This window comes from Hydra viridissima, unplaced genomic scaffold, assembly GCF_058129835.1.
Source record: "Hydra viridissima isolate aposymbiotic clone 2 unplaced genomic scaffold, HvirCarnegie_v1 scaffold_11, whole genome shotgun sequence".
NCBI lineage: Eukaryota > Metazoa > Cnidaria > Hydrozoa > Anthoathecata > Hydridae > Hydra > Hydra viridissima.
The window spans coordinates 11078049-11103275 of NW_028324310.1; the positions used below are offsets into that span (position 1 = coordinate 11078049).

Sequence of the window (25227 nt, forward strand, 5' to 3'; positions counted from 1 at the left end):
CCAACTTTCGATGCCTGATACCTGATAAAAGCGTGTTTGTGTATGTATATGTATATACATATTTACGTAAATGTAAATTTTCTTATGCCTCTTAAATTATAAGTACTGTTGCGTTAACCTTAGCTTGTATATACAAAACAAGTTCTTTGCTTAATATCAGCTAAATTATAGTCTAGATGTACATATTGTATTGCAGCGATTGGACTTGAATACTTGTTTATTTGCAATTTTTAGCTACATATCTATTGAATATATTACAATTAATTTATTTAAAAAAATCATTACAATATATATCTTTAATATTTCAATATATATCTATACTGTATTTGTTTCAATATATATCTATACTTACCATTGGCACAGCAAGGTTTAAGTAACGACTTACTAAAGATAGTTTAAAATTTTGCCCTTGAAAATTGTCTAAGTTATCTAATACATTTGATACATTTGTATAAATTATAGTTAAAATAAGCAGTATTTTCCTAATGTACTTTAGGTATAATTTATTTTAATTTGAATTCATTTGTGTATAAATTTTGTAAAATTATACATTTGTTTGAAATTAGAAAAGCTTTTATTAACTTGATTATTTGGATTTGAAATGGAAACAGATCCAAATGATTGCGGGTATGAGTATTTGGACCATCCTGCTGATGTGCAGATTCACTCATGGGGTTTAACATTAAAGCAAGCCTTTGAGCAGCAAGCTATTGCTATGTTTGGTATAATGACTGATCTAAATACTATTGAAAACTTACAAGAAGCAACTATAGAGGCTCAAGGTCATGATATGGTGTCCCTTCTTTATAAGTTCTTAGATGAATGCTTATTCATATTTAGTGTTGAACCATTTTTATGTGCTTTTGATGTTAATATAACAGAGTTTGATGAAGTAAATTTTATTATTAAAGCATCTCTAAAAGGTGAAACCTTTGATTTGTCAAAACACCCACAAGGTACTGAAGTTAAAGCTATTACTTTTTCCAATATGCAAATAAATAAAGGAGATACACACTGGGAATGCTATGTTATTTTAGATATTTAACAACAAGTATAATATCATATACATGTACATTTATATTTTTTACTAGATTAAAACCTACCTTAGTAAGCAATAAATGTATATTGGATATTAATTTGAAGTACAGTATTTATTTAGAATGTTAGATTTAATTAGTATGCCAATTGCAATACACTAAATTTCTAAAACTTTTGTTAACATGGTGTGCTTCCAATATTTTTAATAACAAACTTTAACTTAAAGTTTGCTAAATTGTTAATTTAATAAAGTTTGTTGTAAAATACACTTAGATGATTTAGGCATTGGTTTTTTAAAATTTCTGGTTTTATTTAGTGATGTCAGCATTATTATCGTGTGACAATTTTATTAAATACAATTAGTTAAAGTTTATTTCCTTACCTTATAAGTATTTTATACACAATAGTAGTTGCTATGAAACAGTTTATGGAAATTTAATTAAGTTATTATTGTTCCTGCATAGGAAGTTGTTAAAGATAATGAGCAAAAAATTTTTTATTAAAGTATTGGTTTTATTCAAGTATTAGAATATAATTTTGTTCAGTTTTTCATTTTTTTAAATCTGACTTATGTTTTTTCTATATCTTTTTTAATATAATTTTTATTTTAATAATATTTTCGTGAAGTGCTTAGAATTATTTTTTATTCTGTAAACTTTTACACTTTTTTTATACAATCTTTTACACTTTTTACTAGATCAAAGTTTCCGTATTTTATATATATATATAAAAAAAGTATAAGATAGACCTTAGTAGCCAGAAATGTCTGAATTAAAAAGAAAAAATCCTGTGTCTGAAGAAGGTGAAGAACGAAAAAGAAGAAATGTTGAAGATTTAATGAATGATAAAAAGACAATAATGGTTGGTTCTCGAAAAAGCCAGGTTTGTATCTACAACAAAATTACTTGTTAAAAAGCAGGTTCTAAAATTTGTGTATAAATTTTTTGAGATATGTTTCTCACTCACAGCAAAATGTCACTCACAACAAAATATCACTCAAAGCAAAATGACTCTTTTTAAAATTTTTAACTTCATAAGCTTAATTAATCTTTTATATTAAAACAACTTGTTTTTATATTTTTAAGGATATTTTAAAATTACTTTTTGATTCATTTTAAAATATTTCTTGGTACTTTAAGTTGTCTTTAGTCTTATTAAATTTCCTTTTCATAATGAATGAAAGTTTTTTTAAAGACAAAGAATTTTTTACTGCAAACAATTGAAAAAAATATTTTGTTTCTAACATTCAAAACAAATTCAAGTTTGACTTTGTGATGTTAAAGAATCAAAATGTACGTTTCTTTTTTTAAAATAATGATCTTTCATGGACTGTGTTTATGAAAGATCATTATCAAGTTAGGATTTGTACTAGTTTTTTATATTATAATGCTGTTTGAGTTTTTCTACTAGCTTGCTGTAATACAGACAAAATCAATCATGGCTGCTTTATGTCAAAAAGAAAGAGATGTAGAATGCATCATGAGTATGGTGTTGTCTTTATTTGTTTTATAAGAAAGACTTAAAAGTTACATTAAATCATTTAGATACTTTAGATTTATTTTTTATAACTTCTTTGTTATAATTTATTTTCAAGAAACAATGGATACTCTTGGAGACAAGATACTACATATTGCTCTTCCAAAGGTAATAGCTGAGTCAGCATAAATTCATTTTTTATATCATATGAATTCACTGTAAACATTGAAATGCACATCTGAAATTATCTTTTTTTTAATACATAAAACTAATACAAGAATTATTTTTGATTTTATTCTCAACTAATATTTTGTTTTCTAATTTCTTTTTATATATTTTATTTTTTTAGTGTTATAAAAAAAGAGCAATAAATATTACTTGTGGAGTAATAAATATATCTTATTAAGAATGAATTTTTTAGATAGGTGAAAAAAGTCTTTTCACTAAGGATTTGGAGTTAGCACTATCTGAGAAAAGGTATTTGATACAAGTTATCTGATTATATTTTGTTAAATTGGAATGCTTTGTCAGAAATAATAAACTTATTAAACTTTTTTTATAGAGTTGACTTTTTAGTACATTCGCTAAAAGATTTACCCACCACATTGCCTGAAGGGATGGCAATTAGCACTATTTATAAGTATATGTGGCAATTTTTTATTCAATGCCATCATTTCATATGGTTATCTGAAAAAAGTTTTGTTTGGATACATTTTATGAAACTTTCATTAAATTAAAGTTGTTTTATTAATGTAGGCGAGATGATCCACGTGATTGTATTATATTTCATTCTAAGCATCATGGTAAGACACTTGCTGACCTTCCTGAAGATAGGTAGCTATACTAACATAAGATTTAATTAGCTTAGATGCTAAAAATTTCCGAAAATGTTTTAGAAATTTTTACTGAAAAAAATATTTTAAATGCTAGTATAATTGGAACAAGTTCATTGCGAAGAGTTGCACAGCTGAAAAGAAAGTATGCAAAATTAAAGTTTCAAAGTGTTGTATCTTTTCAACATATTTTTATTATCAAATTCTAGATATTAAACTGTATATATATATATATATATATATATATATATATATATATATATATATATATATATATATATATATATATATATATATATATATATATATATATATATATATATATGTATATAAACAATATGCCTGGCTATACTAATAAGGTTAGTAGCTAAAGTTAAAGTTCGAACACTAAGCTAGTTTAAATTATGCTCCTTATCTTAAAATTAGCGTGGTAATTTAAACACAAGACTACACAAGTTAGAGAATGAATGTTTGTATGATGCAATTGTCTTAGCAAAAGCTGGTGTTGATAGGATGGGATGGTCAGACAAAATAGGGCAGGTATAATGTTTAAGTCTTTAAAATTTTTGCAGTTTTTATTACTTGATGTTATGTTTAAAAATTTGTTTTCCGTGCTTTTTTGATTTCTTTATTCTTTATGTTTTTTAGATTTTGTCAGAAGATGAATGTCTTTATGCAATTGGTCAGGTAAAGGTTTTTTTTTTTCTAATTATATATTTAGGTTCTTTTTACGTAATAATAAGTTCATACATTTTACATCTAGAACAGTTTGTATTGGTTTTATATCTAGTTATACATTTTACATCTAGAACAAATTATATAGGTTTAAACTAGTGTTGTTATCGACTTTGACTAAATTGACTAAAAATTGACTAATTGAAAGTTGAAATTAGTCGACTTTAAAAAATTGAATAATCAGTTTAATTGGCTATGGGTCTCCTACTAATTGACTAAAAGTTGATTTAGTTGGGTAATCATCCTAACATCTTATCTCAATTTTTTTAATTGATTTAATTTTATCAATCTTTAATATTGTTATCATGCTGACCAATTAGTAAAGAGATATCTTTATAAATAGTTTATCTTGTAAAGATAAGTTATTTATAAAGATTGAGCCTTTCATAGCGGTTTTTAAATTCAACCAAAATATCTGAACATTGAACCTAATTTGCTGTATCTCATAAACTTAACTCTTAGCTTACTGTATGTAGCATCACTTCAATAATGTTTCCTTTTTCTCATTATAATAACCAGTTGATACTTTTTAAGACAAAATGTTAAGTAATGTGTTGTAGTACTCAGTTAAGGATGCCAAAAATTTTTATAAATCTGCCACCCTAAAAAAAGTTTAACTACCCCATCTTCTCCCACCTATCTACGCCACCATTTTTTGTTAATTATATTTTTTGTTAATTTTTTGCTTTAATTGTTGTGAAAAATGATATAAAATGCCCCTCTGTTTTTTTTCTTCTTTACTTTGATAGTAATTTCCATTTTATTTTGTTTATTTATTCAATTTATTTTGATTATTTAATTTTTCTAAGAGATTAGATGAAATAAAATTGAACAAAGAAAATGCTCTTGATATAACAACAGCACATGTTATTGTAACAGTATTACATACCACCTAGTTTTTTTGTTTACTCTCTTAAAGTTCTATTTGTTTCATAGCAGCTAATAAATAAATTGTCAAGCAACATTAAAGTATATGATTATAATATTCAAATATTACAATCATATACTTTAATATTGCTTGACAAAGTTTTAATACTTGAATAAAAATTTTTATTCAAATATTTCAGCTAAATCCACTTTTATTTGACTTAGTCAATTTTAAAAATGTATTAGTCGATTTTGAAAAATACATTAAATGGTTGACAGTCCAATAATTTCAAAGTTGTAACAACACTTGTTTAAACACCTTTAACGGCTGTTTCTTTATGTGTTGTTTTTGTATGAATATATTGTAAGAAACATGATTTCAACTAATTCAGTTCCATATTGTAAATGTTTTTTCTAAACTTTTTGTAAAGTACATATATAGTTTTGTGCCTAGATCTAATTGTCTTTATCAATTCCTTGAAAATGTTGTTAAAAAATCTTTAAATGCTTAGGGTGCAATTACTGTGGAAGTCCGGAGCGATGATAAATTTACAACTTCAATTCTTGCTCAGTTGACAGATATTGAAACATTGTTAGCTTGTGTGGCTGAGCGTTGTTTTATGAGGACTTTGGTAAGTCTGATTGTTATTTTGTCTGGTTTCTGTTAGCATACATAAAATGTTATTGATTTTTTTGTATTGCTTGTCTTATTTTAAGAGTTAATTTTTAGAACGGTGGATGCAGTACACCAATTGCGTGTTATTCTCGATTTAATGGAGATAAGGTTTGTTATTTGGTTTTTTTATTTTTGGTTTTTTTTTTTGGTTTTTTTTTTGTAGAAAGCTGACAAGTTTAAATATATATCGTGATTGTCTCTGTAGAATCGACTTCAGTATCATCGTTTCATTACCGAATGAATTTTTTTTTTCAGTTTTCTTTGCGAGGAGTTGTCTTAAATGCGGACGGAAGTCGTTTTTTAGATAGCATGGTTTTTGAAACAATCCGTACAAACATCCCAGTAGACCCAGATCAACCACTATCTTATACGATATCGAAATCAAGTGTTGCTATTAACAGCTTATATATTGATGAGCTCATAAAGGCCGAAAAATGCGGGGAGGAACTTGCTTACCGCTTAAAGGAACTTGGTGCAGATGACGTTTTGACAGAAGTGCGTTTGAAATTGCCGAAGGTTTCTAATATTCACGTTCCAGTATTAAACTGTTCTGTGACTTTGTAGCTGTTATTATTCGTATACTAGTGCTATTACTTAGCTGGGGCTGAAAACTATTTCATTCGAAATGTAGGTCATTCCGTTTGAAAATTTAAGTTTTCACAAATCATTAAGCAATTATATTTATGTTCGGAGAAATTATTATGGTACTTTTTATTTATAGAATATTGCTTTTGAGGGTTTGCGAGGAATGTTTATATTTTTTTAATTTTCATACTTCTCTTAGAGAACTTGGCGTTTTTGCTAATTGTAAAAAATACCTTCTCGTATAAACTTTACTACGGAAGCACTTTTTTATTCGATATGGTCTTTGTGTTTTATAACACACAACCGGACTTCGCCATACTTATAAAATTAAAACATTTGCAATACAAAATTATTTTAATTTTGAAAGCTTTAAATTCATTTACGAAGATTAATAAGATTTTAATTTTGAATTGAACATCAGAAGCATGAACAGAATATGATGTCTAGTTAATTGGTTATCCTCTACGCATTACTCAATTACGCATTTTTAAATTAGAAAAAAATTTAGTCTTGAAAAAGATTTAACTTCTCATTTTTGAACATTTTCACAAGAATGTCCAGATAAAAAATGCCATTTTTAATAGTTCAGCACTTAACAATAAAGTTGATTACAATGAAGACATTCTGCGCCTCCGTCTTCTGCAAAAGAAAAATACCGAAACGGAAATAACATTCTAATGTATATCCATAGCAGTGCTTGCTTGTTCCATAACCAAGTAGACCAAAAATTTGATTGGTTGCTTGTGAATTCGAATAAAAATTTAATTAAAAAATAATATATAGATATTTTATCCTTAGATTTCTAAACAACATATGTTAAAGAACTAGAGTAGATTTCAAGGCCAACCTGTAAAGACTTTAAACAATTAAATTTCGGTCCATTCAACCGGTTCAAATGTCTTACTATGCCCCATATGTGGTTTTGATAAATGGGCAAATCATACAAATGTATTGCCATAACTGAATAAAATATTGGGGAAACCTAGACGGGTTAGAAAGCCTAATCTACTAATTTCTTATGATGCGATGTCGCCAAAAGCTATAACTTGAAAGTATTTAGGTTCTTTAAATCTATTTATAGTATTCATTATGGCAATACATTTGTATGATTTGCCCATTTATCAAAACCACATATGGGGCATAGTAAGACATTTGAACCGGTTGAATGGACCGAAATTTAATTGTTTAAAATCTTTACAGGTTGGCCTTGAAATCTACTCTAGTTCTTTAACATATGTTGTTTAGAAATCTAAGGATAAAATATCTATATATTATTTTTTAATTAAATTTTTATTCGAATTCACAAGCAACCAATCAAATTTTTGGTCTACTTGGTTATGGAACAAGCAAGCACTGCTATGGATATACATTAGAATGTTATTTCCGTTTCGGTATTTTTCTTTTGCAGAAGACGGAGGCGCAGAATGTCTTCATTGTAATCAAATTTATTCAAACTCAATAGAAAACTGGATTTCATGTCTCTATTGCCAAAAATAGGCTAACATAAATGTGCTGGTGTTTGTGATGACTATAACACTTTTCATGCGTGAAATTTGTATTTAATTCAAATTTTCTATTAATTTTCAGTGATTGAAACAAACATATTTATGATAATATATATTTAGACATCAAAAAGTTTATTAAAAATTAAAAATAAAATTTATTAAATAATTTTAAAAATAATAATTTTTTTTCTTTTTATGCTTCAACCGAACAAATTTGTTTCATCAACAAAAAAACCCCCTGATTTTAGCATCATTTTCTTAATTACAACCCCCTGATTACTTATTTTAAATATTGTTTATGTTCTCTTGTTTTTAAACAAAAAAAAAGAAGAAAAAAAAAAATTTGTTAAAGACATTTCAATAAACTGAGCTTCAGTTATTTTATAAAAATTTTTAAGACCAGTGAAAAGGAAAGTGTTATTTAATTTTAATCATTTTAAACTTTTTTACCATTTAAAATGTAAATCTTAAAACTACGGGATCGGAATACCAAAAGGAATCTCGCAGGAAGAATGAATCATTTTTCAATGAACACAGGTACATGACACTCTCGTGTCACAAACGAGAGAGAAAACTAAGTTACTACTAAGTTCTCAAATGACGATTCGAGCTACTCACATCGTAGTATAATTGCGCGAAAATACAGATTTTACTGGAATAGTAAAACTATTTCTACTTGCTTGATTGGAATGCCTCCTGTCAAGAAACAATAGATTTTCTATAAGAACCACATTAGCCGGACTAAGTTTGCCAAACGTCATTTTCAATGAACATCAAAAGATTAGGCTAGTATTCTCTGGTGTAACAAGTCAAAGTTTATACTAATTGGATTTTTTGGAATAAAATACATTCGTTGTTCTATCGACCAAAGATTTATTTCCGTATATTAGCTTAGTAACAACCGGCTGTTAAACACGGAAGTGTAAACCTGAATTAGGCGCTGCTTTAGTCACAAAAAGATTGGTTAGATTCACAGTATTGTCGGTAACTCTGATCAAGTTATTTATTTCTAATTCAAGTTGTATATCAATTAGCAAAATTAGCATGTTAAATAGAACAAATATAATATTTGTTCTGAAAAAGTTTCTTTAAGATAGGAACTTTCTACGTTGAGCACGTTGGATACATTCTACGTTGAGTACGTTGGATACTCAAGCCTTTGTACTTTCAAAAATTATTGATGGCTTTATGTTGGAAACAGAAAAATTGTGTCTTTTAAAAGTAGAGAGCAATATTTAACGAAGACTCCTTTGGTTGTATTTTTGTAGCTTACATGGTCAACATATTAATTGCTAACCGCAATTACTACTATAATTATGATGACAAATAATTCTTCCATATGCTGAGGACAACATTTTTTAAAAGTTTTTCTGTATAAAGTTAAATAAAATATCATAAAATAAAAATTAAAGATTTTCTATATTTATCATTTTTTTCTGATAAGCTCTCGCTACCTTTCAAGAAAGTTTTGTTGTTTAATTATTAGTTCTCTATGAGAAAATTTTGAGAAAAATAATGAAGAAAATCAGAGAACTGAATTATTGTATTTGAGATAAGATGTATAAACTGTATATGAATATAAAAAATCGTATTAATAATCGTCAATTACTGACTATAAAATGTATTTTTCCAACAAATGTAAGTCGTAAGCTTTTTTTGCATCACTGTATCGTTGAATACTATGAGGGCAGTCTTCTTATAATATTATTTTGTTTTGTTGTTTTTTGTAGTATGAAGGGTTAGTAAAGTTTTTTAGAGGGTAAGGGAAGTATGGGCTCTTTGGCTAAATATAGAGGAGGATATGGAGGTTGAGATTGAGGCTGATGGTGTGGGTACCATTTGGTTAGGACTGGGATTAGTTTAGTCTTAGTGTATCCTACTATACAATAATTCTCAATATAATATTCTATTTATGTGTAATAGTTAGCATACTTTTATTGATTGCGTTAATAAAATTACAATTGATATTTTCTTACTCTTCTTGTAGTGTCTAACTGAAATAACCAATAAAAGTAGTTGCATTCTGAGAAACAATCAGAATCGTCGCTCAGTTGTTGTAGAGCAGTGTTGCCAGACGATCGTGCCACAACTTGTCAAACCTTAAATATTTTATATTTAGTCAAAAACCAGCTGACAGTTTTCAAAGCTCGACTTACCTGTCCAAATGCCTCAGCTGGAGGTGAACATCAATGTTGAAGTCCAAGTGGTGTAAGACTCTGAATCAGTTCAGAGCGTCAGAGGCGGTTCTGGTCAGCAGTCTGGTGGAATGTCAACACCAAGGGGCACAAAGAGGACTTTGCCTGAGGGTGAAGTTAGAACACTTGCCAGGAAGCCAGAGGCAAGACGGAACACCACCTTGTGGAAGTTCTATGATGATGGTCCAAAAACAGACTGGGTCATCTGCAAAGTGTTTGGCGTCTCCATCGCCGGCCAGATTCGTCAACATCAGACATGTCCGACTACCTCAAATCAATGTACACGGGTCAAGCCACCAAAGTGTACGATGGAATGGGAACCCAGCTGATAAAGAATGTAAAAGAAGTTGAAGTTAATAACTTTTTGTATTCAATTATTGTCAACATTTCGTCCAACTTCGTCCAACTTCATCCAACTTCGTCCAACTTCGTCCAACTTCGTCCAACTTCGTCCAACTTCGTCCAACTTCGTCCAACTTCGTCCAACTTCGTCCAACTTCGTCCAACTTCGTCCAACTTCGTCCAACTTCGTCCAACTTCGTCTAACTTCGTTCAACAGATGGGCTATTAGCCATGGATGTTAATTTGTCATTTTTTTTATTAGATAAAAAGCATCTTAATCATGAAATTTGATTAAACAGCAGACCTACGAAGTTAACCAATAATGTTCGAAGTGTTAGTTAAGGTTGGGGGATAACAATCAAAACATTAAGGTAGAAGCGTTTAACTAAAGGTAACTATTAATATAATAACGCTTATAGTTTTAACTAAACGGTGGTCTGAAAAAGTTAGACGAAGTTCTTTCCTTCTTTTTGTTAAAATTTGGGTGATTTTTGGACTTCGAAGTTGAAATCGAGGTTGTGTGGACGGCCTTCTGTCAAATTACGAAATCAAAATGTAATATCGTCCGAAATCAAAAATATTGTCCGAAGTCGAAGTCGAAACTCATTTCTTTTAAAAAGGCCCATGCTTAATCTCTAGAACCAAAGTTGCTTCTGATAAGTTTTCCTTCAGTGCAGCAAGCATGCGAAAATATTACCTAAAAGCCACATAAGAAAGCTCAAGAACTACTATTTCCCGTCCCCTGAATTATACTATTTTTAAGCCAAGTTGGGTCATTTGGCAGCCATAAATTAAGGACGCTCTGCGGCACCACAAAGTGGCTCCCAAAATTCAAAATATTTTTCATAGTGACTAATAAAGTAATGGGACAGCTATTGGACGCCGTACCGTTTCCTAGTTTTCACAATAGTTTTTTTTAGGCCATCTTAATGTTGATGTTGCACCTGACGAATGTAATTGTGAAAAACAAGTCTGCCGATGAAAAAGTGATTCAGTGAGAATCTTCTTTATAAGAATCTTCTTCATTAGAATCTTCTACATTCAAAAGTGATTCAGTGAGAATTAATTGAATATTTTTTTGTCTAAATTATTTACTAAATTTTCAAATTTTCAACTTTTTCGTGTTTGTCATGATGAGTGACTTAGGTACTTTCATGCGCTCTATTAGCTAGCTGCTAATTTTGGAGACCCTCACTTTGGCTAACTAATATGAACCTACCAAGAACTTCAAACAAAAACATGTGCCCATTTTTAGGCTTATCTACAGGAATGGCTGTAAATTGCGTTGCTCTCCTCTCAATTTTAAAAATAAGTGTATTTGTATTCCCAGTGCACTTTATACTAATATGCTATATGAAACATTTCATATATTTACAGGACAGTATTTACATTCTTCAAGAAAGCAAGGCCTGTGGTCTGATGAATCTCCCCAAGTTGTTGTCCATGCAGTGATTATTGGAGCAACTCGAGTACAGCCGAGGGGAACACTACAGAGGCATATTTAAAAAGCTGATTAAAGGAGTCATATAGTGCTTAGCCAACCTTCATTGCTGGAGGAAGAACTAATAAGTTTAACCTTACACATTGAAGCCAATTTTTAGGAACATTTTATGGATGATGTGAAGCGAATTGTGATTTCGAATTGTAAAAAAAAACAAACACTCATATCTATTTCAATAGAGAAAAAAAAATAGATGGCCAGAAAAAATTGCCTAAGATTATTTCTGAAACGCAAAAACGAGCCATCAATTAAATGATGATAAAACCATTTTTTGTTGATAGTCACAATTCAGGTGCTTCATCCACTTTCCGTCACATTTCATTATGACCTATGTTCCCAGTTCCAAAACAAGAGAGATCATCAACAAAACGCAAAAGCATGTGTGCACAAGTCTGTGTAATTACAGATTCTCCCTATAGATGCTAGTATTTTTGGATTAGAAAGTTTAAATTTGCTATTAGAAATAAATTTTACGCGTACCTAAAAAGCGTGTTACGCGCCCGTACGCTTATCAGTGTCATTTACGCACGCAAATAATGATTTAAATAAAAAATTTGAATTCCTTGATCCCAAGTACCATACTATACCACATATAAAATGTGCCACGTATTTTTTAGATAAACTTTACGTGTATCCTAAGGCACGCGTACGAGATACGCGTATGCTTGTTAGAGTCTTTCACGTGCTCAAAGTTTAACTTAAATAAAAATTTGGGTTCCTCAAACCAAAATGCGTACATATACTAATTAAAAAGTTTGGATTCAAAAAACCAAATTACTGTATTATTTTCTCTTACTACTCTATGACCAAAACAAAAAAAGAAAAAACTATTAGCAAAAACAGCTTTATTTTGTTATTAAGTCAATAAAAACGAACTAGCAGAAGACTAAGGGGAAGTGGTTTTCCATCTGAAAATGGAAAACCACTTCTTTTGCTACTTCTAACTTTACCTCAAAATCTACCAGCCTCGCCAATATTTGTATCAGCATACTTTTTGTTTAAACACATTTTGAAAACTCCATCAAAACCCTCTTTAAAATGAAGTACAATCTGCAAACTTTCCCCCAGTCTAAGCATATATTCTCATAGTGTCTTGGCATTCAGTAAAAAGGAGTATCGTTGTCAGATTATGATTAAACATACTCTGGAGAGGAGTTGAAGCAGATGTTTCTGTCACAGCTACACCCTCAGGATAACATTTCTGTCTTTCATTCTTAATCTCGTGAAGTAAAAAATAAATATCTGCATTCTGTATTATGGATAAATTTCTGATAATTTGATACTGTTCATCTGAAAGATCAAACTGAATTTTTAACCTCAAGGCATCTTCTGTCTTCATTTTTATTGGAAAACTAACCTCCATGCTTTTAACTTTGCCAGGATTTGTAGCATTTTTCATGACAAAAACAAAGTCTTTCTTGGTAGGATCTCAAGAGGTTTTTCTCATTGAAGCTAACGTCTATGCTTCAGCAGTATGTTAAGCCAACTTGACAACCATAAACAAGATAATATTTAATACTTAAGTGAGTAAACTACTTTTTGAATTGGTTTGAATTCAATTGATTAACTACTACTTAGATCTTTTGCTTCTCTCAGATCTTCCCAGTCCTTGTTATTTCTAACTGGACCTGCAGCTTCGCAATAAAAAGAAGTAAAATAATGATTTAGGAAAAGGTGCAAAAATCAGTGAATCTTTAAAAATTAACCAAAAATAAATTAATTCCTTTCTGATGGAATAAGCTAAATTATTATTCAATTTATTAGTTCTTTGCAACTTTTTATTGATTATGACTCACTTTGCAATGGTATAAAAAAATTTATAATAGTTAAAATGGTTAATTTTTGCAAGATTTACTTAAAAGACACTTTTAAAAGCAATTATTGTTTTTATATGTACCGCCAAAACATCATGTCAAATATATGGGGAATTATTTTGACTCTTCCCAATTAAAGTGATAAAGTTCAATTTTTAGAAATTTTTTGAACAATTTTATTGTATTCATTATCTGAATATAATAGAATTTTACGCACCGTGGCAAATTCACAAATACTTCTAATTTAACCGTAATCATAAATGCGTAATATCCTGTAAACTGACAAAAGTACAATTACAATATAATTGTATCACCATGGTTATAAAATATACTTGTTAATGCGTTTTTGCACGTTCAAAGACGTCATTTTATGTCATTCAACAAAATTAGATTTTTTAAAAATCTTTTCATTATAAATTACAAAAAAAACCAAAAAGGTTTTAATTTTAAAGATTTCTTGTTTTTTCTCCTGTAAGTTTCACTATTGGTTGTGAAAGGCTGCTAACCATCGCTATTCTAACTGGTGTTGTTTTAAACGTTTTTTCGTTGATTCTTCCAGAGCAATTGTTATCGTAGAGTTGTTTTTTTTTCCTAATATCATAACAGATTGTTGTCATGTTCACCAATTTTTTGTTTTTTTATTCGTAATTTTTAATTTGCTCATCGATTACTTAAATCCTTCTTTAACAAAAGTGTTGAGTAATTAATTTAAGAAATAGCTTGCACTCAACCTTGAAATGTTTCTAAAAGTTATGAATTAAAGATCCGAAACTAAACACCAATCACAACCCGTACCAATTGCGATCTTAACGAAGTTAAAACTTTTCCAATAACATTCTTTTTTTATCTCGAATTTTTGACAAATTTAAAAATTGCTTAAGGTTTTATACCTGATGTGGCTTTTCCAACAAAAACCTGCCCACTGAACAATATAACACCGTGGATTAACGTACCAAAAGACTCGATTATTTTTTATTCGGTTATAGTGCAATATTTGCCGGAAAAAATGTTCGATCGATCAAAAATTTAACAAAAATATTTTACACAGGTTTTTTCAATACTGTATTCCAATTATTGCAACAATCTTAATGAGAATGTATATTGTTAAAATAGATTTTTTACATACGTACATATGTACTAAACAATAGCAACCTCAAAAAAGAAATATACAGAACAATTAAATAAAATACATAAATTAATAGTATAAATTTTTTTATATTATAAAAGTCTTTTTTCGCGAAGACCTTCAATTTAAAAATGCTGAATACGGTTAGAGAATGGTTAGTGTAAATATGTATATATAGTTAATTTGATTGGGGGAAATAAGTGTCTAAAATTTAAAAATTTTTAAAATATTTAAAATTTATTTCAGTTTTCAAATCCATGCAATTTTAAAATCCCATATATAAAATTGTATTAAAAATCATGGCTCATTATTTGCTAGACTCTTTCTCAAGAACAACTGCATAATGCTCGATTTTTTTCCAACAAAAAGTTTTTTGAATAATCCATCCTTCCAATAGTAAATTAATGGATTTACGAAAGCTGACGATTTGGCAAGAAATGCGGCACAATGAAGAAGCCATTTGGGTACTTTAATTCTTGTGAAAGCTGACATACAACCTATCGTTGCATATGGTGTCCAGCACATTACAAAAGTTAAAACCATTAACACAAATGATGAAAATGCTTTCTTTTCCTTCGTCTTGTATCGTTTTGTTTCCACATTTTTCTTCCCATAAGTTTGAGAAAAGTATTGGAACATTCCGTGCATCACACTTGCAGTGAACAAACACGAGACCAAAATTACTATACAAGGAATCAAAAAACCAAAGGATATAAGTAAGATTAAATAAACCTTTTCCGAAGTAGTTGTTGGAGAAAAGTTAATTGAACACCGGCACATTGTAGCTTCAAGCGTGTAGGAAGAAAAGCCCACCAGTGGCAAAACAGCCCAAAATAGCGCATATAGCCACGAGAAAGCTCCTATTTTTAGGAATAACGTTTTATAACTAACTTCGCTACTTAGAAATGGTGTGTTAAGTAACACCATTCTTGAAAGAGCTATTGCAGTGAGAATTGCAATGGATGCAAAAGATGGTAAGGCAATAAAAAAGGCTGATAACTTGCACAATGTAGAGGCTCTTTGTAAATTTGTTTCAAGAAAAAGAGCCGGAATATATCCTGCAAAGCTTTGTAGTAAATCGCTCAAAGATAAGTTGATGCACAAAATGACATAATTACTTTTTCTTCTTCTTTTATAAAGGAAATATAAGGAAATACCATTTGTAATTATAGCCACTAAAGATACTACTACCAGTGGGATTTTTATTGCGTCCATTTTTCTTCAAACAAAACGCTAATCTGTTCTAATGTTTTACTAACATCATTTTTGTTTCATAATCCCCAATCAATTCCTTTAGTTTAAAATCAAACGGTATACAAGAGTTATTTATTTTATCTTGAAGGGTTTTTTTAATTACAAACAACAACGCACATGTGCGTTTGTTATTGTTTGATTGATTATCTTTGTTGTATATGTCTAGCATATTGTGGTTTCCTCCCAATTGTCAACAAGTTGGGATTTTACGAAAGAACAATAATTAAACGCGAGTATCTATATTTTAATCCAAGTTGGCTGAATAACATCTTTGAACTTCGTAGGCAACAGATGTCGATCGTAACTCTTTTTTGCTTTAAAACTTAGAAGAAAGCAACGCATTTCTTTAGTTGTCAAAAAGAATTTAAAAAAAACCTGTTTTTTTTCTTCCACTAGACGAACTTTGATACACGATTTTCATTTTTGAACGATAGGAATTTGTTGAAAGCAACAAAGGCTTTTCAATATCATGATTAGAAAAAGATCATTTCACTTCTATTTTTAAGAGCATGTTTAAATTCCTATAAGAGATTAGTGGCGGAGAAAGATTAGAATATAGTCTGCATACAAATGTTTTAACAAATCGTCGTAAGGTCTGCTTAAACACCTTGCTATTACTTTACATTATAATAGAGTTTTGTATATAAAAATAGTTACGGTTGGTTTAAGAGAGAACTACTTCGAGAGAAAGAGCTTTTAGAGTATAACAGTATACCGCGTTCAAATACTGTTTTAAAAAAATCAAAAAAGTTGTGGTTTCCTGCATCTCAACGCTTTTGCTCATTGATTTTTTTTTTTTTTCTTAAATCTGGAGTAGCCTATTTTTGTTATCTCAATTTATTTTTAAAGAAAGTATCTGTGAGCTAAAGAATTATGTATTAAAAACAACAACACTTTTCGTCTAAAATTTCTCCGTCGCATTGGTCTGGTGCAAAAAAATATAAAACTTTTGAAATACATGGTAAATAAGAGGAACGCTTATAAACCCTGGAAAAAAAAGATTTAACCGACAATTTTTGTTTAACATCTTAAGGTCACGAAAACCGAAAAAATAAAATATAGATATAGTTAAAATACTCTGGATTATATGCGATAAATGCTGAGTATGAATAGTATATGGATAAATCGACGTAAACTTACAACTCTCTTACTTGTATATTGCCATGATACATGTTACTTAAGAAATAATTAAAAGGTATCTTCAATCAAAAAATAAGATTATTAATAAATATTAATGAAAGTAAAATAATAATTAACATGTCAATAAAAATGTAATAAGATGTCATGTTAATGATAAAAATAATGATTAGGTGTCTAGACAAATAATGTTCAATCGGCATCTTTGATTATATTTCAAAAATGAATATATTTATAAATCGAATCAGAAAAAGAATCGGAGATCTTTTTGACCGAAAAATTTATCGCACGTCGTGTCGTTTTGAAAAAACTTAAGTAAGACGGATGTTGATGAAACAAACATCTGAGCACGCAATACATTCGTCTCATAAGCATTTATACTTCATAAGTTTTGAAGCTGTGTTTTCTAGCTTTCGAGTTATTTAAAATTAATTTCTCTAACCTTTATTTTAAAAAGTGTTGTTAATTATTGATTCTTATTATTTAAGTAGTCTTTTTTAACAAGACAAAATATAAAGATAAAATAAATTTTTCCCTTCAATTTATAATTATATGCGAACAATCTCGAATGGGACTTTTTAGTTTATATTTTCCAATTAAAAAGAAACAACTAAGAATAAAAAATAATCAAAACACTTAATGAAAAGTAACAATTTAAATGGACTCCCTTACTCAGCAAAAAATTCTTGAAGTAAACGTTTAATTAGATAAGAGTGACGCTATTTTATAGTCTATTTAAAGTTTATTTTAATTGATTTTCGTACGATGTACGATTAAGTGCAAAAAAAATAAATACACTTACCATATCTTTCAATTTTTTGAAATAAAGTGTGTTAATATTGATTTTAAAATATTTTACAAATAATTAGTTTCTTCATAAGCAATTTAAAAAATCAATATTTATTTCCATACTTTTAAAAAATTTTAAATATTTATATTTTTATGGAAAGCTTACCTGAAATTGATGTGCAAAAAATAAATACACACGCACAAAAAAAAACATATGAAAACTGTATTTATTCATAATAATTAATCTATTTTTGTAATATTGTTAATGTAAATTTAATAATTAGTTGTATGAATTTTCTGTCACAAAACAGACCTGCATGGGCTGTGCATTGTTATTCGACAATACATTTCGATAGGAATGCTGTACCAAGCTTGTTGCACTGCAGTTCATAGTTCAGGTTTATTGCTTCGTTTTAAATTTATTAATTTGCCCCTGACTCGTTTCCATAAATTTTCAATTGGATTCAAGTTCAGAGATTGCGCAGACCATGGCAAAACACAGATACTACTTGTCTGGGGCCAAATTTGTGTAGCTTGAATTGTGTGCTTTGGATCTTTTTTGTGCAGAGATTTTTAACAAGTTTATGTAAGCATATTTAGTTATAATTATTATTTCATCATAATTATCATAATCATCATTATCAGTAAAAAGGGAATTTACGTCATACCATGAAAAACAGCCCCAAACTAAAATATTTCCACCTCTGTGTTTTATGGTTTTTTTTAAGTAAAAAACTTTATTTTTAGAGTGTGTGACAAAATTCACATCGTTACCAAATAACAAACTTGCTTTCATCACTAAACTAAATATTTTTCCACTTTTTAAACCATACATCCCCACCCCAAACTAAATGGTATTTAGCAAACTTAACACACTCTTACAAATATTTTTTCTTGACAATAGTACCTTGAGAGGTGAATAACTTTTTAAAACCTTGTTCTACTAATCTTCTTTGTATTGCCATTTGCAACAAAATTGCTCCAGTTTCTAATACAATGTGGACGCAATAGGATTTATTTTAACTTGACATAAAATTTGTCTATCCAATTGTTTTTATGTTTTTTGTTTGGTCTGCCTATTTTTTCTTTTTTCTTTTAATATTTAATATCATTTTGTGCCATTCCCAAAGAACACTGAATTGCATTTGCTATTTCTCTATATAAAAATGCACCATTCTTCATGTTAACAATACGTGTATCAATAGAGAAAGATTTTTTCTGCACACTTTGTCAGTGTTTATCTCAAACTAAATAAAAAACTTTGATGATTTTGACACTTCGCAAAACAAATTCAAATAAGTTGACGTGGTATTTACAGATGTGTAAACATATTTTTTTAAGAGTAAAACGTTAACAAATTGTAAATAAGCGCAAGTATTTTGTTTGCATATCAACTTCAGGTAATTTTTTTCACAAAATTTAAAATATTTTTATAAACTTTATATGACTTTAAATTGATATGAACATGATAATTTCATTCAAATAAATTGAATGATACAGTATGCTTTTTTTTTTTTTTGCACATAATTATAACATATCTTTTAAATCAAAAGGTAGATAAAGCTGATTAAAAATAACATTTGTTTGGTAAACTTGAGGAAAGTTTATCATTTTTAATGAAATGTTTGTTACGTAAAAGGAATTTTTATATATATTTTTTTTCTTAAGCATAGATCCTACTTAATTATATATTAGTAATTATTTACAACAAATTTTATTTAGGCAGTTTATAATTTTATTTGAAGTTCACATGAATTTTTAAATGTAGATCGTAACGAGTAGGCGTTTCCTCGGTGTGCTTTGGCACGTGTCACGGAAGTTTTTTTTTATTTCTTTATTTTAGTAGTTTTATCAGTAGAAGGTATTTTCGTTTAACACAGAGACATGATTAGTCTCAAAATTTCTCTTTCAGGAATACGTTCACAGTGTGCCGCAATAAATGATTCATTATCATATAAAAGTTAATCAAACTAAAGATAATTGATGCTGTGAAGTAATGTTTCTCAAATTGATTGAGGCTAAAATTGAAGTCAAAACTTTTTTGTAGTAATTCAGCGATATTCCAGCGAGACAGTATAAGAACTGCTTTATGCTCCTATTTCTTCCGTACGTGCGACATTTTTTTTTAATTAGGGTTTTTGCATAAGGGCTTCTTTATTACCTTTAAAACCTAAAATCACATGGGCAAAATATTGGATCCAAATTTAAAGCGTGTACACGAAATAAATGTGAAAGACTTATTCTTTCACATTTATTTCGTGTACACGCTTTAAATTCAAGTCATTTTTTTTCAGTGGTTGTATTAAAATCTTTTTAATTGTTTTGTATTTTGTTTACAACGTGTTGTGGTTTCAAAAAAATATGTCAGTTTTTGGATTTAACTTGAAATTAGTTTTAAAAATGACAAAAGAAGAAGACGTAAGAGAAAAAATTATGCACAAATATTTACAAAATCCTAATAGTAACTACAAATTGATAGCAAAATCATTGCAAATACATCCATACACCGTTAGTCATGTTATTCAACGTTTTTCTCAAACAAAATCGATCAAACGCAAATCTGGTGGTGGAAGAAAGGAAGGTTTTAAATATATAAAACTAGTTAGAAAACTGGTTAACAGTTTTAAGAATAACCCAAGCCTTTCACTCAGGGAACGCGCAAAAATATATGGAGTTTCTCATAGTTTCGTTGCAAAAGTTAGAAACAAACATGGTTTTCATTCTTTCAAAGCACAAAAAGTGCCCAACCGTTCTGAAACCCAACAAAAAAGTGCAAGAACCCGCGGCAGAAAGTTGTATGACAATTTTATTTCTAAAAATTTCTGTTTTATTGAAGATGATGAAACTTATATCAAGTACGATCATCAACAAATTCCTGGTGCTGTTTATTATATTGCCAAATATAGAGGAAAAGCAGATAAGAAATTTAAATACACAAAACATGACAAGTTTGCTAAAAAAGCTTTGATTTGGCAAGCTATTTGCAGTTGTGGCAAAAAATCAGCACCTTATATTTCTCAGTCCACACTTTCTGGTCAAATATATGTTAAAGAATGTTTACAAAAACGCCTTTTACCTCTCATTAAATCACACAATAACAGACCTGTGTTCTGGCCTGATTTAGCATCAGTTCATTATTGTAGACTAGCTATGGAATGGTATAAAAAGAATAATGTGAAATTTCTGCCTAAAACAGAAAATCCTCAAAACTGCCCAGAATTGAGAGTTATTGAAAAGTACTGGGGTATTATTAAAAGAAAAATGAAAAAAACAAAAAAGCTTTGCACAAATATTAAAGATATTAAAATATCATTTAAAAAAGCATCAAATAGTTTTGATTCTTATTCTGTGCGCAAGCTTATGGGTACCACTAAAGCAAAAGCTCGAAACTTTATTAGATTCCCACAGGAATAATTAATTTTTTTTTTTTTTTAATGTTTGATCTTCTTATATTATTGTATTAAAATTATTACTTGGTTCGAAATAAAAATTGAGGAGTACTTTTTTTTAGCTGTTTTTCTACTTTCACATTTATTTCGTGTACACGCTTTACTATGTAATTCGAGCTAACAAAGCCAAACTTTGTTAGAAGGTAAGAAGTTCATTTGGTAAAAAATAATTAACCGAGAATTTTTTTTTACCGGATATAAATGTATAAGCTATTAAAAAGCAATTTGGGAAATTCAAAGTTTATAAAACCTATTTTTAATATAAACACAATGTACAGTCGATTAAAACTGAAAATACAAAGTGACACACTAAATAACGTCTTCCAATGACCCCTGCGAATTTTCTTTTTAAAGTGCTGCTATAGGTGTCTACTTTAAATCAAATGAATATTAGGATGCGCAAACGTGCAGTTAGTTAACGAACTTCTACTTATTCGGTTTCGAAAAAATGTTAAAGAGGTTCTGGACAGAAGCACACAGTAGATGTGATTGTATAATTAACAGTCATCATGAGTTTATGGAAACAAGTACAGAAATGTGTAAATCCAAAGCCCTTTTTTAACTATTAGATAAATGTAATAATTTGAAAGTTCATTTAATATAAATTTATATCCAAAGTTATATTGAATGAAAGACCATACAACTAGCGTAAAACTGAATGAAACCTACCCATTAAACTTTATGTTAGTAAGGCATGGCATAGCTTGGAAAAATCTTGCAGTTATATTTAAATATCTTTTTCTATATTGTTGACATTATATTCATTTTTTAATATAACTGATGTTGTTTCATTTTAACAAATTTCTTAAAATGAAACAATATCAGTTATTGTTTTCTAAACTTTCACTTAATAATAATGGAAATAGTTTGTATAAAAAGAGGTAACTTAGTGTAACTAGGTAACCACATGTACAAGTTAAACTAAACACTCCATAATCACATTAATGTTAAAAGATAGCAATATTTCTTCACTAATCAGTTATAGATGACAGTAATTTTATGCATACGTTTTATTTGGGACTTTTGACATCTGTAATACATCAATCTGGGAAAAAATTTTCTGATCCTTCTTTACAAACTTCTTTACAAAGGTGATAAAAGTAAAATCTTCATCAAATTCTACCATCTATAAAACATCAGAGTTATTAATTGCAACGACTCTTTTTAACCAGTTTAAAATTGCATCAAGAAAACTTAAAGCAATTTTTGCATTCCATCTTTTGGCATATTGTTTGCAGATTCCGGGTATGAGATAGTGCTATAACTTGTTAGTCCTCTTAACGATGCGATAATCATCATGCATACCTACAACTTTTTTTGGGATGCATGCCAGAAAACATTTGGCCAAAAACTTCAAAACTTTATATCTTCAAAAGTTTTCCCGTGGTCGATAGTTTTTCATTTTTCCAGTAGTCTTAAATTTCACATAATTTGAAGGTGGTTTTGATCTCCCTTAATACCTTCTTTAGCTCCACAAATAACGGAGTTTCTATTTTAATACGTAGTCATGACAGAATGAAATTCTTTATTAGTTTTAACAACAATATTTAAAATCTATAAGGGTGATTTTAGAAATAAAAAAAGCCATATTGAAGTTATATTGTTATATTGCAGAGATGAATACAATATAAGAACAACTGTTTGTGAAGACAGAGAAATGTAATTAATTACTTAGAGATAAAAAGAAAATGTTTATTATTTACAATTACAAGGAAGAAACAAATTAGAACAGCTCCAAATATTTGGGAAAAAAAAGGTTTCCTTTAATTAGTTCCATGATGCTTAGGAGACTGCTTTATACTGTTTACTCAATATTGCTAATATCTGCTTCAACTTCACTTATCCATTTAACCTTGTTGCAGCCATTTTCCGTAGTTCCCGATTTTCAAAAGAGGTATATAAAATTTTTCCTAAATGAAAATTATTATTTACAATTACAAGGAAGAAACAAACACTCTCCTAGTCACAAAGTCAGAATGTAAACTAAAAAACACGCACTTAAAACTAATTTTTTTTTTCAAAGACAATTTCTTTAAATATATTTTATATTGTTTGCATGTAATTATGTTTCAAACTTTGCATCTATGCATGAATATGATTTAATAGATGATAACACTTACTTGAAAACAAAAAAGTTTGTTTTATATTAATACACAAGCGTCTAAATACTTAACTGTAAACAAAAAAGCATATGCTTGTATTATATTTTACATCATGTGTAATATATTTACAGCCCTATATATAGAAAATGTTATTTGCTGATGCAAATATGGTGGAAATTGAAATACTCGAACCAAAAAATTGATTTAGGACGATGCATAATGGAACAGAAATGTACCATAAAGTAACAAAACTAGAAATCTTTTGATATAAATATGCTAAACGTGTAAGTTGGTAGTTTCGGGATAACAGAATTCAAAGTTTATGTAAAACGTTACGTTTAAGCATGTTACAAACCTTTTTGGCACAAATTAATGCACGAGCTCACGTATAAATAATCTTTAACATACGCCTTTTTTAGCTATAAAGTTGACACAAGAAGCAGCTATTTCAATATATCACATACCATGACTTACTTTAAAACACGCAGTGATTTTTGGTCGAAGAATTGCTTTTAAAAATGATAAGCAGATTGATTTAAAGTGTATTATTGCAGATCTATGGATGGGTCATAGGCAGATCTATGGGTGAGATAAGCAGATCTATGGGTGGGTCATTTTAGTGAACGTTTAGCTGAACTGCATACTTGTTGGGTTTCTTATTACTTATTAACAAATGTTGTTAATGAGTACTATTACATTTTTATAACAATACGCTTATATTACAGTGATTTCTTGTTTTTATTATAATTAAACATGGTAGGTTGTTTGCTGCATTACATATCTGTTACAAAAGTAAAAAATAAGTTTGCAAATATTTTTCCATATCCTATATCTACTTACATTTTATGTTTCATTAAATATTTTATACATAAAATGTGTTGTAGTAGAAACAGAAAAGTGCTTTTTTGCTTAAGGATATATATTAAGAACAAAAAAAGATAAATTTAGTTTTAAAAAGCATATTGGACATGAATCCATTTTATGCAATTAACTCGACAGTACACCTGTCTTTTTTTTCCTGCTAATCTGATATTTTCTTACAGGAACCTTAGATTTCTTTACATGATGTTAAAAAAAATTTTTTTTCTGTAATAATTATTACAGAAAATCTTAATACCCCAATTTTTGATACAAATAAAGTACACCAATTTCTAACACTTTGAGAGAAAAAGAAGAAAAGTTCTTTTTTACTATTTGGACTTTAGGCTAAATATAAAAGCAATTTATTTTAGTATAATTTTGTCAAATATATTTATTCAATAAACAGTTTACGTATTCCTTTATTACACTCGTTAAAATTGCATAAAATTCAACTGGAAATATTTCTACAGTTTGAAAGCGTATCATTAAAGAAATTAAACAACAGACATTTTTTAGCAACTCGAACAGAGAATTTTTCATGTAAAATATTATTAGTTTTGGTGAGTTAACATAAGTTTTATTAAAAATTTGCAATAAGCAGTCTGCTAGTGATGATGTTAAAACCTTTGGACATCTGAATTTTTAGAGAATTTTAATAGATAATTCTATCTTAATGCTTCTATCAAAGTTTTCAGTACATTAAAAAAGACTTTTTACCGTACTTTGTGTAGCTATGTGGAGTTTAATATTAATGATAGCAAAAATGTTTCAAAATGTTAATTTTTCAATAACTTTATTAAAAGATAAAAATATTTTGCTTAGAAACAGAATGAAGTGTGATTTAGATTGGTTATGAAGTGGAGCTAATTAACAAAAACTAAAGAATTTAATAAATATACAATTACAATTATTATATTTTTTTCAACAACACTTTAATTTCTT

General features: G+C 28.7%; 3 protein-coding genes across 3 annotated transcripts; 2 read left to right on the plus strand and 1 right to left on the minus strand.

Moving 5' to 3' along the window:
- Nucleotides 1-535: 535 nt before the first annotated feature.
- Nucleotides 536-1179, plus strand: LOC145191309 (protein archease-like). Its single transcript, XM_080068376.2, has one exon. It carries the CDS (start codon nt 602-604, stop codon nt 1043-1045), a length of 444 nt encoding a protein of 147 aa, XP_079924502.2. The 5' UTR covers nt 536-601; the 3' UTR covers nt 1046-1179.
- A 530-nt stretch (nt 1180-1709) lies between these two features.
- LOC145191400 (porphobilinogen deaminase-like) lies at nt 1710-6469 on the plus strand. The gene is made up of 12 exons (XM_090067220.1): nt 1710-1920; nt 2449-2521; nt 2633-2682; nt 2936-2991; nt 3077-3154; nt 3271-3348; nt 3445-3520; nt 3774-3887; nt 3996-4034; nt 5462-5581; nt 5680-5733; nt 5881-6469. The coding sequence occupies exons 1-12, from the start codon at nt 1801-1803 to the stop codon at nt 6187-6189; spliced, it is 1167 nt and encodes a 388-aa protein (XP_089923346.1). The 5' UTR covers nt 1710-1800; the 3' UTR covers nt 6190-6469.
- A 7897-nt stretch (nt 6470-14366) lies between these two features.
- On the minus strand, nt 14367-17151 carry LOC145191744 (melanopsin-B-like). Its single transcript, XM_080068908.2, has one exon. The coding sequence runs from the start codon at nt 15906-15908 to the stop codon at nt 14991-14993; it is 918 nt and encodes a 305-aa protein (XP_079925034.2). The 5' UTR covers nt 15909-17151; the 3' UTR covers nt 14367-14990.
- Between the last annotated feature and the right edge of the window lie 8076 nt (nt 17152-25227).

Bases quoted from the DNA above. Each gene is read 5' to 3' on its own strand.
- LOC145191309 (XM_080068376.2), top strand. From the start codon at position 602: ATGGAAACAGATCCAAATGATTGCGGGTATGAGTATTTGGACCATCCT.
- LOC145191400 (XM_090067220.1), top strand. From the start codon at position 1,801: ATGTCTGAATTAAAAAGAAAAAATCCTGTGTCTGAAGAAGGTGAAGAA. The intron at 2,522-2,632 runs GTATGGTGTTGT...TTTATTTTCAAG, and splicing joins AGATGTAGAATGCATCATGA to AAACAATGGATACTCTTGGA. The intron at 3,888-3,995 runs GTATAATGTTTA...TATGTTTTTTAG, and splicing joins GGTCAGACAAAATAGGGCAG to ATTTTGTCAGAAGATGAATG.
- LOC145191744 (XM_080068908.2), bottom strand. From the start codon at position 15,908: ATGGACGCAATAAAAATCCCACTGGTAGTAGTATCTTTAGTGGCTATA.